The sequence below is a fragment of the Martes martes genome, assembly GCF_963455335.1.
Source record: "Martes martes genome assembly, chromosome: 7".
Lineage (NCBI taxonomy): Eukaryota > Metazoa > Chordata > Mammalia > Carnivora > Mustelidae > Martes > Martes martes.
The window spans coordinates 66,789,872-66,807,816 of record NC_137894.1 but is presented as its reverse complement, the minus strand read 5'-3'; the positions used below and the strand labels follow the sequence as shown (position 1 = coordinate 66,807,816).

General features: G+C 40.5%; 1 protein-coding gene across 1 annotated transcript in view; it reads left to right on the top strand.

Annotated features, from left to right (window-relative positions):
* FBN1 (fibrillin 1) overlaps window positions 1-17,945 on the top strand; it is a gene marked incomplete at its 5' end in the record, with an annotated part of 228,567 nt that overhangs the window by 147,632 nt on the left and 62,990 nt on the right. The window contains 12 exons of the mRNA XM_080809914.1: window positions 284-403; window positions 617-754; window positions 1,619-1,669; window positions 3,251-3,376; window positions 5,662-5,889; window positions 7,617-7,742; window positions 7,832-7,960; window positions 8,728-8,853; window positions 8,966-9,091; window positions 10,284-10,406; window positions 11,292-11,417; window positions 13,360-13,485. Coding sequence (XP_080666040.1) covers window positions 284-403; window positions 617-754; window positions 1,619-1,669; window positions 3,251-3,376; window positions 5,662-5,889; window positions 7,617-7,742; window positions 7,832-7,960; window positions 8,728-8,853; window positions 8,966-9,091; window positions 10,284-10,406; window positions 11,292-11,417; window positions 13,360-13,485 — 1,545 coding nt within the window. The remainder of the gene's footprint in view (window positions 1-283; window positions 404-616; window positions 755-1,618; window positions 1,670-3,250; window positions 3,377-5,661; window positions 5,890-7,616; window positions 7,743-7,831; window positions 7,961-8,727; window positions 8,854-8,965; window positions 9,092-10,283; window positions 10,407-11,291; window positions 11,418-13,359; window positions 13,486-17,945) is intronic.

Below are 17,945 nucleotides of genomic sequence, written 5' to 3'. Positions count from 1 at the left end.
TAAAAAAATGAAGAAAACAGAACATGGTTAGTAATTCAGAGACCACACTTCATGTTTGCTCCAGACTTTCTGGATAAAAAGATTCAGCCAGTTGCCAGATTCTGTGCTATAGAGATATGCTCAATTATTATTTTTATATTCCATTTGGCCTAGAAAAAAATCTATCTGGGCCAGATTTACTCTCTAATAAAGAGTATGTTGTAGCAATTGAGGCCAGGGTTTAAATATTCTTTCATGCCCAAGACTAGGTTGTAGCAGTAATGTGCACCTGTTTTTGTTTCAGACATTGATGAATGTGAATCAAGTCCTTGCATTAATGGTGTCTGCAAGAACAGCCCGGGTTCTTTTATTTGTGAATGTTCTTCTGAAAGTACCCTGGATCCAACAAAAACCATCTGCATAGGTATTTATCTTGCTAACCAGTTCTGTGTTTAATGTCCACTTTTAATGCAAAAGAGTTTATTGCAAAATAGTGTAAGTGTGGATGGACAAAATTTTAAATGACCATTATCAGTTGTTTCATGTGTCATTCTTGCTGTAATTCCAATGCACGTTTGAACTTTTGATATAGATTCTATTACATATGTATTAAACATCGTCTCCTACCTCCCTGCAGAAACCATCAAGGGCACTTGCTGGCAGACTGTCATTGATGGGCGGTGTGAGATCAACATCAATGGAGCCACCTTAAAGTCCGAGTGCTGTTCCTCCCTCGGTGCTGCCTGGGGGAGCCCGTGCACCCTCTGCCAAGTCGGTAAGAGAGATGGGCTCTGTGGCTCTGGGCCCCTCTCACTGGTCACTTTGCTTAGAAAGGGGAAACCCAGTACTTTGTTTATTTAGGTTCACCTAGGAATTCTAGATTTAATTCTGACGACTTCATTGAAACATATTGCTGAATAGGAAACTAAGGGAAGTATCAAGGACAGTAATTTCATGTGATTTGGCATCTGGGTTATTGTTTTCTACCACCACACTGTAATGTGGTTACCCTGGTGTGGTTTTCCTAGATCAGCAACTCCTATGGTCTCCCTTGGATCCTCATGATTTGGAGTCCTGAGCTTTTTACAGGCACAGATTATCTTCCCCAAAAATGGATTGATGTAAAGGAGCCAGTATTCATGACTTAACTTCTAAATCTGTTGCAAAGCTGAGGTTTGAGAACCTTGCTGATGATTTTGTTAATTCAATGTTTGGGAATATGGATGTGTAATCTGAATGCTACAGGGCAGGCGATCTTCAGATTCTAGGCTTTCTTTTCCATGTTCATGTTCTAGGAATCATGTAATGTGATTCCAATCCTAGAGCTGATAACAAAAGAGAGATCTAGCCAATTTCCTTCTTAGTCATCACCTTAGCATAATCTTTAGGGTACCTTTGGGTTTTTCAGGACTTCTCAGAGCAATTGAGCTTAATTCAAGGAACATTTCATTCTTCTTCTTCTTCTTCATCTATGCAATCGCAGAAACACCTTGTCATCTTAGACTTATTGATAGCCACAGAATCTAATTCCTGTCCAGGTCCTCTTTTGTGTTTCTTATACTATTTCATAAAGTTTAGATATTGTTATCTCAAATTTGTTTTTCTGTTTTTTGATTTTTTTTTTTTTGCTTTTTTACAGACCCTATATGTGGCAAAGGCTATTCAAGAATTAAAGGAACCCAGTGTGAAGGTATTTCTGTGTATTTATAAGCCATAAATTTTGGTGTGCTTGAAGAGTACTTGTGTGAACTTGGATTGGATAAAGTTGTCATGTAACTTCCCAATGAGAAATATGCAGCAAAGAGGGAAATAATGAGAACTGCAGAACATAACAAATGTTAATTTCACAAGCATGTATATGCTGTTGCCAGTGTTGGATCACTATGGCCACAGGGCAGGGTGACTGAAAATGGTTAGGCTGACCATGGTTTCAAGCAACTGCACTTTCAAAATATTATCATCAGGAAGAGAAAAATGGAAGTTTTCGATGAGACTATAAAATTTGCATTTTTTTCTTGGTTTGCCCTGGCTTTTGTTTGTTTGTTTCATGGTCATGGAGGATTCAGAAGGACGTACTCCATTGTCTCATTTTTAAAAGTCTACGTGGATTCTCTCCAGTTTGTTGTGATTCTTTCTCACGGAGTCCCAGATAGACGTAGGTCAGGGTGACTAACACAACCTGACATGACACAGCAGCTGAAAAATTTTAAAAACAGCAATTAGTCCCATATGTGGAATGAAATGAAGTTTTTTTCTTCCCTGCTAAAATAAAGAAGAATGCTACAACCCCCACCCAAGGTCTTTCTTTCCAAATGATGACTGAATCCTTTGGCCGCTCTCTGGTCCAGACCCACTGTTAATGACTTATCTGACCTCAGCAGCACATTTTGGCATAAAAATGGCCCAAACGAAAAACCCAAAAAGGTAAATTTCCCCCTCCCCACTTATATCTCTCAGAAAGAGAGATTTCAAATATTTTTTTCCAACATCCCTGGCTTAGAAAGTTATTTTTTCCAAATTGAGACACAGTATGCTAATGTTCCCCTTCTTTTGGCATTGGCAAGTGCCTTTCTTTAAATTAACTTGGTGAATATTTTTCCAAATTAAGTGCAGAGAACATACCATTTCTTATTAAACAAACTGGAAAGGACAGGTATATTTGAGAGTGAGTGGGTGAATGATAAATGAATGAACGTGAGCATCTTTTGACTCTCCCTTACTCAAGCTGGGACCACCAAGGCTTTGACAACAGTCTGAGACTGTTGCTGAGGTGGAACTAGTCATATGCTTTCTGGGGACATCTCAGCATTTTTCGGAAGACACTGTTTCAACTGGCCCCAGCTATTTCTCAGTGGGATTTTTTTTCGTCAAGCTGTTTCTTCTTTGCTAGTTTGAAAGGCCAGGTTTCTGTTATTTGCAGACATCTGATCTCATAAAGCTAACTCTGTGGCTTCTGGTAGCCCTACCTGAGACGTCTGTAGCACCCAGAGCTGTCCCCAAGAACTCATACCAACTCCCAGTCTCGATAATTCAAAAATTACTCCTTAAGACCAATGGAGAAACTCATACCTTTGGGAAAAGGTGGACTCAATCTGCTTGCTGTTCAGAGTTCCCAGAAATGTTACATGAACTATTTGGAAGCAAATTAGTTTTACGAAATTACTTGGTTCAAAATGGCCTTTTCTGTTGTGAGAATAATTGTGACTCTAGGAATGAAATAAAGTAGAATGATGTTATACAAATATTTTAACTTCATTTTTTTTCTTCATAGATATAAATGAGTGTGAAGTATTCCCAGGAGTATGCAAAAATGGCTTATGCGTTAACTCTAAGGGATCATTTAAATGTCAGTGTCCCAGTGGGATGACTTTGGATGCCACAGGGAGGATCTGCCTAGGTAAATCCTGAGCTCACTGCTTTTTTAATTGTTGTTTCTTAAGGATTATTAAAAACTCAGTAAGATAAAGCTGAATATTTTGTTCCAAGTACAGTTATACATATCTCAAATTCAGCATTTCCATTAGGATACATAGTAGTTTCCTTGACAAATAGCCTTCCTCACTCAAGCTCTTCCTTTATTCTTTATAAAAAAGAGTAGAGAATGTGTTAGTGAAGAGAAACTTCAGTTCTTTATTGATGTGTAACTATCCCTTAAGTCATTACCATCACAGTCATTATTCCAGAACTCTTAAATCGGCCCCCATATGCCACCAACTATAGGATACAAGGTGAATGGTGGGGAGAACAATTTTGCTTGATTAGAAACTGTAGCCCATGCTTGCTAGGCAGTGGCCAGATGGACAGGTCCTTGCCCAAAGCCCTAGTGGGTGTGAGTGAAGAGAGTCACATTCCTGAATGGTGAGCCTAAAGGAGCCCAGGGCCACTGTCACTTCTAATCATGGTGGGATTCTCTCCATGCCGTCTGCGAGAGCCCAAGGGGCCTTGATATGGAAGACACTGGACCCTGAGTTCTCAGAAAGCTGCCCTGTGGGCTCTTACCAGCAGCAGGTTGGAGATCCCATCTGGCAGACATATTCTGACCCTACTTCTGTGGTTCCTGACTGCTAGGACTATGTCTCTTGGATCACTTGTTTCTGAGTCCACGGCTCTAAAAATGATGCTCAGGTACATTGTATATTTGGAACCATATTCCTTTGAAGATTATCCTTAGTGAAGGACCACTGCAGGTGGTTAAAACAGTAGTAGGAGGTTAAGAGATTTGGATCATTTATGAATTAGAACTAACAAAACCTGAAATACAGAACTTAAAGGTGTATAATGTAAGCGATATGGAGTAGAGAAGCTGGAATCCAGAGGGCAGAGTCTTTTCGTAACGATGGATGTCAGTTCATCTCATTTTGAGTCCGCTTTCTTGGTTTAGGAGGAATCAGCATTTAATGAGAACCTTCTTCTAGGTTCCTCAGTTGAAAGATGCTTCAGTGTTTAATTTAGAAATCATTTGAAAAGTATCCATGCATCTCATTAGAGGCAACCTGAATGTAAAGTTGCCCAGAAGGCTTTAGAGGCTTTCTAACATTAGAGGAAGTTCAGGTCTGTAGGTGAATGTTTAATGACCACATTGGGAAAGGAGAGAGAAAGGGAAGATAATGCCTTGGGTTTCAATTACGCTTTACGGTTTCCCGACACTGAATTTTTTTTTTAAGATTTTATTTATTTATTACAGAAAGAGAAAGAGAGAGAGAGCATGAGAGGGGTGAGGGTCAGGGTAAGAAGCAGACTCCCCGCTGAGCAGGGAGCCCGATGCGGGATTCGATCCCAGGACCCTGGGATCATGACCTGAGCCAAAGGTAGACACTTAACCGACGGAGCCACCCAGGTACCCAAGACACAGAATCTTGTCCGAGCTTCATGGTACCCCCTTGGAGATGGGTACAACATCATTTTATGGATTTAGAAATTCAGGGTAAGCGTTAGTATTTTGTCTAAAATAAGCAGCTTCTTAATTGCAGAACAGGACTAAGTTCCAGGTCTCTTAACACCTGGTGTATCACTTCTTCTACTCTTCCTCACGATTCCACAAATTTGGGGTTGGGACTCGATATATCCCACATGTACCCAGAAGAATGTATACATAAGCACATGTAGAAGTGAAAGAAATACTTGAGAAGAGAAGCAAATGGCTTTTCTTCACTTGTTTTTCCTCTTCAGTCTCAAGAAGGACATTCTTCATTTTGGAATTTAACATTGCACCTCTCCAAAAACGAAATGGCTGTGAGGAAGAAGTGCTGGAGCTAGCTTAGGTGTTCTCCAGTGAGAAAGAGTGCAGTTTCCTTTTAGTGCGAGAGGAGGTCACGGCATGGTGGAGCGCATGTATTGGTGGTAAACATGTCCGTACAGGGAGAAAACATCTCCCCAAAGAGCTCTGTGGGTTTTCTCCAAATACTGTTCTTTATGTAGAATTATCAGAAAATGCCTAAAGTTGAAAGGAAAGTTTCCAGAAATAAGAGGGGCAAATAAATAGGAGCTGCCAAAGAAAAGAAAGTCTTTTATTAGGTGGGAATACTCATCAGAAAGCCTGGACTCCTTTTGAGGAAAATTATTCCAGCCAATAAGTGCACAGCAAATTATGTACTTTGTACCTTGCCTGACCCAACTGGTCGGCAGTTTGGGGCAGTGGAAATAGGGTAGCTCTCCTCAGCCTCCCTGTGTTCCATCTGGCAGATATCCGCCTGGAAACCTGCTTCCTGAGGTACGAGGATGAGGAATGCACTCTGCCCGTTGCCGGCCGCCACCGCATGGACGCCTGTTGCTGCTCCGTTGGGGCGGCCTGGGGTACTGAGGAATGCGAGGAGTGTCCTGTGAGAAACACACCTGAGTACGATGAGCTCTGTCCCAGAGGGCCCGGTTTCGCCACAAAAGAAATTACAAATGGAAAACCATTCTTCAAAGGTACCGTGGTTTCGGTGGCTGACTGCTCTTCTTTTTAGACCAAGAGAACGAACAGCTGACGGCAGAACTGCAATGAGTCTCACCAGCCGGGCCTTCCCTCGGTCGTGTCCACACACATTATTCACTCTCTGAGTGACAGCAGGTGTTCACTCTGGAACGGGTTGGCTTTTCCCACCGTTCGGGACTTCCCGAGGCCAGTTCCTTCTCCCATTAGCCACTTGTTCAGTGTTAAAGTAGATTTTGACACTACCATCAGCCAAATATCAACAAAAAGGAAATCTTCTTGGGGAGTTTTTATTCTGTCTGCTAAAGCCATAAGACTTGACCTCTTTTCTGCTGGTTTAATCCAGGTCACTGCAGTTTACCTGAGGATACCGTAGTAGAGGTGCATGGCAGGACAAATGCAGTGGCAGATCCTCTGTGTCCAAAAACACTGAAAGTCATTCTGATGGCAAGCACATTCCAGTGACTCCTGATAACTTCAAACCTTCTTTCAGTTTGCTAGGCCATCATCTAAAATTCATATAAAAAGTGAGAAGTTACAGATTTAATCTAATTCCAAAACTGTTTTAACTTTTTATACACAAGGATACAGAACTGGTTGACTTTAGCATATGGGAAATCATGGCTGGTTTCTGAGAATTCCAATTTTTCAGAGAAGCCCAGCTTATGTTCCTGGTGTAGATTTTTGTCTTGGTTGCGCATTGTGTCTGGGCCTCGTTATTATACTCCATAACCAAATGAACTTATAAAAATGGGAAATGAGTATATAAATACTGCTTAATTATCCATATATAGAAGTGTTTTTGGTTTTTTGTTTTGTTTTTTGTTTTGTTTTGTTTTGTTTTGTATTGAGTGTTTGGTCCAAGATGCCCTGGGGATTAAAATTCTGTCTAGAGAGACAGTTTCTAGATGACCCTCTTAAATGTCACTTCAGTAAATTCAAAGGAATTTGAACGATTTGCTTCCAAAAGCTGTGGCAATCCATTGCCACAGAAACACTTGTTCTTGTGATTTAATCTGCTGGTTCTGTCTTTCACAACCTTTTGTAGACATGAACTTGTATTTCTTGAGCGTTAGGTGCTGCTTTAGAAAGGCCCTGGAAGGAGATCACCCATGACATTATGCAGTCTCCTAGTGTACAAGAAACTCTTGTAATTATGTTAATGAAACCTTAATATCAATCGAGAAAATATTTTTATATTTGAGAAAATATTTTAAATAGTATCCATTTATTTACAAGGCATTTAAATTTTAAATAACATCCTTTTTGAAGTTCTTAGATTTTAGGTGTATCCAAGAAAGCACCAAAAAGCATAGCTGAACATCTCACCCCACTGTACTCTCAGCTGGTTGCTGTGGGGCAATCTATTCCAATCATCTATGTGCTTTCAGTATGGATGCTAGTGGTTTAGAGGATCTGTTCACTCATTCAGCAAATACCGAAATGTTTGGTACGTATCAGACAATGGGCTGCCTATACGTCCAAATAAGCACACCTTTTCCTTCCCTAATAATGCTTTCTAAAATACAGAAGCTTAAAAAATTAGCAATGTTTAGAAAGTCCTAGTTCTCATGGATCGTTACACATTCTTTAAAATGCATATTTCCAAGACCTTAAATCAAGACCCTCCAGCCTCCTGAGTTTAAAAATAGAGGCACTGAGAACTCCTTACAGGATGCTCATTTTCTTTTTGTGCTTTCTGCCCATTTTCTTTTTCCTAAAGATATCAACGAGTGCAAGATGATCCCCAGCCTTTGCACCCACGGCAAGTGCAGAAATACCATTGGCAGCTTTAAGTGCAGGTGTGACAGTGGCTTTGCTCTTGACTCTGAAGAAAGGAACTGCACAGGTCAGTGACCCTGTAGAACTCTTACCTTTCCCACACTGCCCCAAGAATGAAAGCTGTCCTGAGACTGACGCACTGCCACTTACATTCAGACATCGACGAATGCCGAATCTCTCCTGACCTCTGCGGCCGCGGCCAGTGTGTGAACACCCCAGGGGACTTCGAGTGCAAGTGTGATGAAGGCTACGAAAGCGGATTCATGATGATGAAGAACTGCATGGGTAAGCCTGTGACTGTCTGACCCACACAGGTAAAAAGGGATTCCCCAGGGCTTTGATGACTCAGAGCCTCCCTCCCAGGCTCCTCCTGCTCCCCCCAGTGCATGGGTCTCCTGACCAGTGTGTCCAGAATCAGTCTGTGGCAGAGGGAGCCTGATATGAGGAGAGCAGGAGGGCTTTCTTGCTGTGGATTGGTGGTGGCCTATCACACCGGTTTTGGGCCCAGAGAAGTGAGTTTAACACTGGAAGAGACACCCCAGGGAAGAGAAACAATTCAAACATTAGCTATATTTGAGGTCACATTATTATAGGGTTTCTGTCCAACATTTCTAGAAAAAGAGAGCAATTAAGCTGGCTGCAATTAAATCAGGTTCCCTAGAAAGAAGGCTGAGATGGAGATATTTTTTTAAGGAAGAAGCTGTAAAGAAGTGAGGGAAGTAACTTAGGGCAGGAGAAGAGGCTTCTTAGCCTTAACCTGATCCCACAGGGGATTCTGGAATAGACATGGTGTTAGAGAGCTGTCCTGCCTTTCAGCCAGGCCAGATCGTACACTCCCTTGTCAGCCACGGGCAGGCCCCATTATTTGAGGGGGATGTAATTCTTACCTCGACAGCATTTCTGAGTGAGGTGAACAGCCATTCTCCAAGAAGGGAGCTGTGAGCCCTGAGCAGCCAGGACTCCCAGCAACTAGGGGCTCTGAGGAGTGCACTGGTCGGGGCTCCGGGCAAGACACCACCACCATTTTCCACATGAGTGTCACCATTTTGCAGATATCGATGAGTGTCAGAGAGATCCTCTCTTGTGCCGGGGAGGCGTTTGCCTAAACACCGAGGGAAGTTACCGCTGCGAATGTCCTCCTGGTCATCAGCTGTCCCCCAACATCTCAGCATGTATAGGTAAGGAGGAAGACTTTCAGACCACTTATTGGTGGTCATTCATTCAACCCACCTCTCTCCCACAGTCGGAAGCTTCTGACTGGGTGTTGGCTATTTTTTATTTTCTAAACAGACATCAACGAGTGTGAACTGAGCGCGAACCTCTGCCCCAATGGCCGTTGTGTGAACCTCATAGGAAAGTATCAGTGTGCCTGCAACCCTGGCTATCATTCAACCCCCGACAGGCTGTTCTGTGTGGGTAAGTGCTCTCTTCTCTTTTATATGTTATTTTACTTAGTTTCTTTCTCCAAACACTCCAACAACGTTCTCTGAGTTCTGTTTTCATCACCAGTTGTTTTTCCTTCATCTTCCTTGTTTTCCTATAAGTAAAATTCTTTTCATAGTGGCTCACGGTCTTTGGATATCACCTCTCTTGTCTGTTTAAAGAACCCTGTAAATGAAGGATCTGAAATGTTTCGGCTCTAACAAGTCTGATTGGAGCCCTGCTGCTTGGAAGAGTGAATGGTAGCACGGGCTTTGTTTATGCACCTGCCTACACAGGTGAATCAGCAAGTGAGTGCTAACCACCTGTAGTGAACGAAGCGTGGGTTCAGTGAGAAAGACAAAAAGTGGTGTCTGCCCTTAGGTGGCTTAGATGAGCTTAGGAGATTTCAAAGAATAATTATTGGCAAGAAGACCATGTTCTGTTCCTACCTTACACTGAAATGGAGGCCAGGTCTGGCACTCCTTAAAGATGGGGTTTTGTGGGACAAGCATTTTCCTTTGTGGCTGGCCCTCTGTAGGTTTAGTCATGCTGGGAAGAATGGCACAGAAAGCCCTCTGGGTTTATTGTGCCCAAAGTCAAAGTGAAACTTTGTAAAAACTGCCAGTTTTTGCCTGGTTTGGGGTGTACATCATGTGGAACTGCCAAGTCTTACATGGTTTCCACCCAAAGCCATAAATCAGCCCAAATTTTTCTGAAACATGGCCCAGGACAACTCAGAATTCCAGCTCAGGTTCTTGAAAAGGCCTGGAACCTCAGCCAATCAAACTGAACGTCAAGTTTATAACTGAATATGTGACCCAGAGAATTTCGTCCACGTGCCCATTATCATAACTGGGATGATTCCTTTAGCCCTAACATTTCTCCTGCCTGGCACATGGCACCCCGTGTATCGTGTGACTGACTGTTCGTCTAACTCCCAGGTTGCAACATAAGCATTATGAAGGTAGGGATAGGGTCTGTCTCCTTCACAATTAGATTGTTATCTCCAGCACATAGTAGGTTTGTACTTTGTATTTGTTGAAGGAATTGAATGATGCAATGACTTCCATTTGCCCTAGAATGTTTCAGTTGGGTTTTGTTTTACTTTGGACATTGTGAACCTGTGCCATAATCACAGACACAAAGAAATGTGATTTTCTTTCTTTTTTTTTTTTCTTTTTCTTAGACATCGACGAATGCAGCATAATGAACGGTGGTTGTGAGACCTTCTGCACAAACTCTGAAGGCAGCTATGAATGCAGCTGTCAGCCAGGATTTGCACTAATGCCCGACCAGAGGTCATGCACTGGTGAGTAGGTTTTAGCCCCCCATGAAATTCTCAGGAACAGGTCCACTCTTAGAGTGGTTCAGGGCCCAGACTTCATAGGCAGACAGTCCTGAGTTCAAAATTTTGTTTTGCCACACATTTTAGCTGTGGATCCTTGGTAAAGATCCTGTGCATCATATTTTGCATCTATAAGGTGGGGTTCAGATTGCCTGTGTGGGAGAATGCACACAGCCCTTTACACGCTTCCCGGCTCATGGAGTATAAGATACAGTTTTGAAGAATCTGCTCTTTTGGCTCACTTCAAGGCTACTCAGGGTGTGTTCCTTGACCAGCAGCATCCACATCACCCAAGAGTGTTAGAAATGCAAAATCTTGGGTCCCACCTGGACCTACTGAATCAGAAACTTCTGGGGGTAGATCCCCATAATCTATTTCCACAAGTTCTCCAAGTGATTCAGATATGCGCTGAACTTGAGAACTGCTGCTCTAAGTCACACTTCCTGTTGTATCATCCTGGGCTAGAAGATCCATGTCTCCAACTAGAGATGAGAAAGGAGGTTGCGATACAGGTTTTCATTTTGGTTTCAGTTAAAAAGAGAACTTGGGTTTAGGGATCAAAATTACTTTATCAGAGCTAGAAAAATCCCTCCAAAAAACCTTAGATATATATTTGACTATAAAAGTCAAATGTTGAAAATAACATAAATATTTTTATCAAAAGTGCATCTAAACAGATATGCTTATTTTAAGCAAGTTTCACCTTTACAATATTGGTAAACCAGAAGATGATCGACCTTAGGCATTTATGTTTGACAATGAGAAAAATAAAGTAAAATTCACAATCACTGTTAAATGATTGAACGACTAGTATTAACAACATGCTATTGTTGGCTTTCTTCCTTGCAGACATTGATGAGTGTGAAGATAACCCCAATATCTGCGATGGCGGTCAGTGTACAAACATACCAGGGGAATACAGGTGCTTGTGTTATGACGGGTTCATGGCGTCTGAAGACATGAAGACTTGCGTAGGTAAGCGAAGAACACAGAGTTTCCCATTTTGTCTGGTTATCCCTAAGCACTGTTAAATTACATAAATATTAGTTTGGAAAGTTGATAAATGGCTCCTATTGGAAAAGTAAGGATATTTAGGGGCATATTACTAATATTCCAAAGCTAGCCTTCCAAAGGGCAACTTTCTCGTGGCTGTGATACGATATTCTTGTCAGATATGTTGTGTGGACTGAGCTGACCATTGGTCATCCCCACATTTGTTTTATTTCTGTCCACTTAACCCTTCTTCTGATGTGACTAGAATTTGGGCTTTTTAAATATTTTACTAAAGGCAAGCAAAATTTATTTCTGACAAGAATGCAGTGGACTCTAGAATTGATTATATTGACATACTCTATTGCTATGTCTTCAAATTTATTGTACTTTTCTTCTGCAGTATCTAATCCCATTCAGTATCTTTGTAATCTCAGATGTTGTCATTTCATCTCTAAAAATTTGATTTGGGTCATTGTTTACATCTTCCCTGTCTCTACTTGATGGGTTCAATCATTCCTCTAGCTTTTTGAGCCTATGAAATAGAGTATTAATAACTGCTTTAACGTCCTTGTCTACTAATTCCATCATCTGTCGGTTCTGCGTCATTTCAGTAAACTGACTTTCTTCCTCATTATGGGTCATATTTTCCTGCCTCACGGAGTGCCTGGTAATTTTTGATTGGATGCCAGACATGATAAATTTTGACTTACTAGTTGCTAGATATTTTCGTATCCCTAGAAGTATTCTTAGGCTTTATTCTGGAACCCAGATAAGTTATTTGGAAACAAATGGGTCCTTTCAAAGTTCTGTTTTTATGCTTTTAAGCAGTGGTTACTTTGCCCCATGGCAAAAAGACTTATTTTGCCCCATGACTGAGCCAAGACCCTTCTGAATTGTGAGATTTTCCAGTCTGACCAGTAGGAACAGGCACAATTCTGGGCCTTCTGTGCATTCTGATGATTGTTCCCTCTAATTCTTTCAAGTGGTCCCTCCCCTAGCTTTGAGTAGTTTCCTTACATGAATGCATTGATCACTACTTATCTGAATACATTATGGGGACCCTTTGCAGATGCCAGAGCTCTCTATGCAGCTTTCCTCTGTCCTTTATTCTGCTCTGTGAACTCTGGCTACCTTGCCCTTCCATGACGTCCAGCTTTATCCCCTCAACTCTGGGACACTACCGTGCTCCATCTGTTATCCCCTCCCCGAGGTCATGGCCTTGAAACTGTCCCTACACCATAATCTGGGACATTCATAGAACTCACCTAGCTTGTTTTCTTTCCATCAGGCATCACTGTTTTCTGTTGCCTCTGTGGTCCTTTTGTTGGTGTTTCACATGGGAAAATAAATTCCATCTCTATTACTCCATCTTGGCCAGAAGTGAGAATCTAGAATTGAAAATATTTAAATTCTGTCACATTTGTATCTTCAGAAAACGTTTACCGAATATTTATGAAGTGAATGTCATAAAAAGTAGATAATTTTTAATTTGGGAAAGAAGTGAAGTTTGTAACTATCTTCACTAAGACTCCTAGTTCATCTATCATTTCTTTAAAATTGGAAACTAAAATGTTGGCAGTCACAGACTGAATTAAAATTTTTATCTTGCAACAGAATATGCTGCTTTAAAAAGTCTTCTAAACTGTCACATAACAGGCTCTAAAGGCAGCCTAGAGTCCCTCAGTTTATTTGCTTACTCGACCTCCTGCTCATGGCCCAGGTAAAGAGCCAGTTGGCCTGGTTAGCCTGCAGGAGAGAAGGCAAGTGTGAATTGAGCTCTATAAATATGATACTTTTTTTTTTTTTGAGTGAAAACAGTTCATCTTTTCTAATTTATTTGTCATAGTTGTTTTATCTCAGGCAGAAAGTTTTCAGTGGTATCAAACAAATAGTTATATGTATTAATAATATCTGTATTTTACAGATGTCAATGAATGTGACCTGAATCCAAATATCTGCCTAAGTGGAACCTGTGAAAACACTAAAGGCTCATTTATCTGCCACTGTGATATGGGCTATTCAGGCAAAAAAGGAAAAACTGGCTGTACAGGTATGTGTTTTCAGTTTGAACAAAAAGCGCTTGATAATTAAGAGACTACTACCAGAGTAAGACAAGTTTTAAAACTCCTCTAACATTTTAATTACTTTATAAAGCCTCTTGAAAAACAACTTTCATTAACTTAGCCTGTCCTTTGTTGAAGCTTGTCATACTTCGGATCTATGCTGAAGCATTTTTCTTTACCTGTGAAAAAAGGCATATTGGATGAATTACCACCATAACTAACACCATGAATATCACATTTTTATGAGGTTAAAAATTACATTTTTATATCAAAGTAGTTAGCGTGCTAATTACCAAACATTCCCATCCCTTTATTAAAGCAAGCCTCCCTTGTCAACATTTCATTTAAGGTTTTTTTTTTTTTTTTTTTTTTTTTTTTTTTTTTAAAGATTTTATTTATTTATTTGACAGACAGATCACAAGTAGGCAGAGAGGCAGGCAGAGAGAGAAGGGAGGAAGCAGGCTCCCTGCCGAGCAGAGAGCCCGATGCGGGGCTCGATCCCAGGACGCTGGGATCATGACCTGAGCCGAAGGCAGCGGCTTTAACCACTGAGCCACCCAGGCGCCCCTCATTTAAGGTTTTATAACTAAGGTTTTAAAGAAACATCCTACAGTTTGTATTTTTCATCAATTCCCATCAGTCTTCCAGTTTCTTAAATTAGTATGCTTTTGATGTATTCAGTTGCTTTAGCCCAGATCATTCCTGGGGATTAGCAGATCTTATGAAGTGATAATTAAACCATTTGTAATTTTGTTTGCCTACTACCAGTCGTCCATAAGAAAATCTTTTCACAATATTTGTAGGAGCTTATTTTATTAAACATCAAATAAAATCATTCTGTATGGAAGATACTGTTATTAAGCATTTAGCTGGTGTTTTCAAATTTAAGGCCATGATCGTAAGTATGTGGAATAATATAATAAAGTTTTACTAGAGTTACTTATAGTAATATAACAGATTATGGGATATAACAATTTAAAACATAATGGAGATCATGGTGAGCTTGAATTAGGTAATGGCATAATTTCTTTACAAATAACAGACTTTAATTCCAAAAGCCAGTTTGGCAAGCCTTTATGACTTGAAACAAACATTAAAATATTTGCAGATTGGCAATGTGGTAAAGGTCCTTTTCTTAATTATATCAACATTATTTTCAAGAAAGTTTGCAAGGATACTTATTATCATTCCAAACTGTCCAATAATGCTAAGTTTCAAATTTATAGATATACAAGATAATGCCAATAATATTACTATTGGTTCAAAAATGACAAGTTCTAGCCAAATTATAAAAAGAAGCATGAAGCTAGAATGCCTTCATGCTCACTATATTACTCTTCATATGAAGCATGGCTAGGGATCCATTCTAATAAGTGAAACAGTGTTTAAAATCTCAACTACTGGTCTCTGGGGTACAAATGATGCTTAGCTCAGTATGTCTACGGTTCATGCTTTATTGTAAGCTTTCAAGATAAATATAGGACTTGAGGTAAGGGATGGTGGTCTGGCACTAATGTAGGGGAAGGTAAGGTAGTTCCATATTGCATTTTACCCAATAGAGGCTAATACCATTGTTTGGTTCAGTTGCACTCACTGAAATTCAGCCCAGAGAACCAAGAGGCTTACAGAGGGAGAAGTTAATCTAATGGGACAGTCTTCATTCCCTATAAGAAAAGGATCTCTAGAATTTCGTGCTCCAAATTCCAGTTAACAGAAGCATGTGGAGAGGCCAATTATTTTAGGTCTTTCACCATGGAGAAAGCTTAAGTTTTCCTACAATATCAATATCATTTTAGGTAAATAAGACATAATATATATAATGCCCTTGGCACAGTGCTTGGTATACAGTAGCTGGTCAATAAATGGTAACTATTATTGTCATTGTAAAATGAGACTTACAGACACAGTATCTAGAAGCCACTTTGGTTGAAGATGCAACTTCTAGTTTGGCAAAATTCTATGCTACGAGTTACTGATATGTTCTGGAAATCAGTTTAAACTCTGAATATGAAAAGGCTTGTTTTTCATAATTGAGTTTGCACTGTGGTGTTGAGAGCTGTGTACTCCATATTAGAGAAGAAGACACTGGTTTTGCATTAAAACAGCAATCTTTTGGTAAATTGCATGAACAGAAACTTAGATTAGAGGTCCAAGAAATCCTCTCTTCTTTCAACCCCTACGTTTAAATTGTAGCCTAAAATGACTTTTCAGTTTCATCAGAGCCAGCCAGCACTGTCGGGAGAAGACTGGAGTTTCATAGCCCCTTTGATATCATAGCAGCGCGGGCTGTGATAATTTCTTGTGTGAAGTCGCTGAACTCTGGATTTTATTGCTAGTTCTTCCACTGGTTCATGAGCTTGAACAACTCACCAGGGTACCTTGTAGTTAAACAAGTGTTCCTCTTGGGTAAGCACCCCTGCAGTGAGGTATGGAGAGAGGGGGTGCATCAGTGAGGGAAGAAAAAGAGGTCCTCTGTAAATACTGTTATTCAACCAAAAGTATCATGTTTGATTGGAAATGACTTACACAAACAGGAATTGGCAGCTAGTTTGGTATACTTAAAAACAAGTTTTTAAAAACCTGAGCCAAAATGTATTTTTAATCCCATGTAACTAAGGCTCTTTTAGCCTGCTTTTAGTTTAAAATTAGTGTCACTCCCAACTTAGAATACCATCAGGTTACCCTAGTGATAGTCATGTTAAAGACAAGTGTTTATACTGTCCCAGGCAACTAATGTAAATAGAGATATGCATCTTGCCTAATGGGATAAAGCAAGCCACACCACAAGTAGCAGTGAAGAACAAACCTGGAATGATGTTTTTGGTGATATATGTGAATATATTTTTGTACATATGTAATATGTATACAGACACATGTGTATATTTATAATATGTGTGTGCATGTATGTATACATATATGTCTCATATATATGTATGTTATATATATGTATATATATTTGAGTACCCTGTAAATTAATTACTTTACAAAAATATGTATGCTATTTCATAGGGAAGAACTTTTTTACATGAGAACTCAAAAAATGTCCTCTGGGTTCCATTACAGCTTTGTCTAAATATTTCAGCTCCCTTGTCATTACTGATTGTTTCCATTTTAACAAATAAACATGTTTTTTTCTCCCAATCACTTTAGCAGTGCTCAGAATCCACCCACTGACTTACATTCCCATCCCACACAGATGTTAAGGGTTTCTGTTTTCTCCTTAAGCTTTATTCAAATCATGGGTATTGCTGAGAAGAACGTTCAATTTAATGGAGGGAGAATGTACATTTGCTTCAAATCTAGAACACAGCTCTTCTGTCCTTAGCTTAAGGGGGCTGGATTACAGTTTTTCTGTGGCCCACATGCAAGGCTTCTGCTGCTCATTCTACGTCATCGTAATTAGACAAAAGATTGGAGGAAGGAGAGCCAGGTTGCTGCTAGGTGCCACCCTTGGTGGGTGGGTCCTGGCTTTCACAAATGAATTTTTAAGAACCTACCCCCCCCCCCGACCATGTGCTCACTCAGTCAGTTAGTAAGCAAGCATGCCATTAAAATCAGAACTGTTTTCAGTTAAAATAGCCATATATCTGGGTAATTCCATTTCTCAAACTCTCTGCTTTTTTTCACATGAGAAATGTTACTCATAGGTCTTAGTCCATGATGGAGAATCATATACTTCAAAACCATCAGGACTCAGGGAGAATTTGTGCCCGTTTCCTTCCAGCTTCTTATCACTGTTAATTGTCCTCTACTGGCTGTCAGCCTGTGAAAACTCCGTGGGTGTTCAGTTAAACAGTTTTGGCTCAAATTTGGATCCAAATTGAGAAACCCAAGCCTTCATGTTTGGCCTCTCCATTTATTCTACTGTCCTCTTCCCCAGTGCCCAATCAAGGGTTTCACAGTGTGTCAGCTCGGTTGCGACTGAAGCCCAGTGACAGGAGGGCAGGTGTGTGGGGGTGATGCTGCTTCTCCTTGTATGACTGTCAGAGGAGGCCAGAGAGGCTCAGAAAACAAGCCCTTACTTGAGTGTCAGGGGGATACACCCAGAACCTGAGCCTGGGGTCTGCTTGGACCACACCCTTGCCTGTCAAGACAGCCATGCAAGTAGGACCTTTGAGTCTTTGTGAGGGAACTTTGGTGGGGTTAAGGAGGTTGCTGTGTCAGCCCTAAATTTGAATTTCCTTGCTTTTCTTGGCTTGGGCTTATTCTTAATCTTAAAAAGAGAATTTTCTGTCTGGAGCAAACTTCTGGGGGAAAGAGAACATTTGTACTGAAAGAGATGTTCTTGGCAAACATGTGCTATGTTTCCTTCACACTGTTGAGGAGTAAACATTTGAATACAGCATTTTGTTTGCTTGTTTTCCTTATGGCTTAGTTCCCTTTCTGTTTGCTTTTATGATGAAGTACAGTCTTAGGCCCAAAGCTGACATGGAAATAATTAATAAAT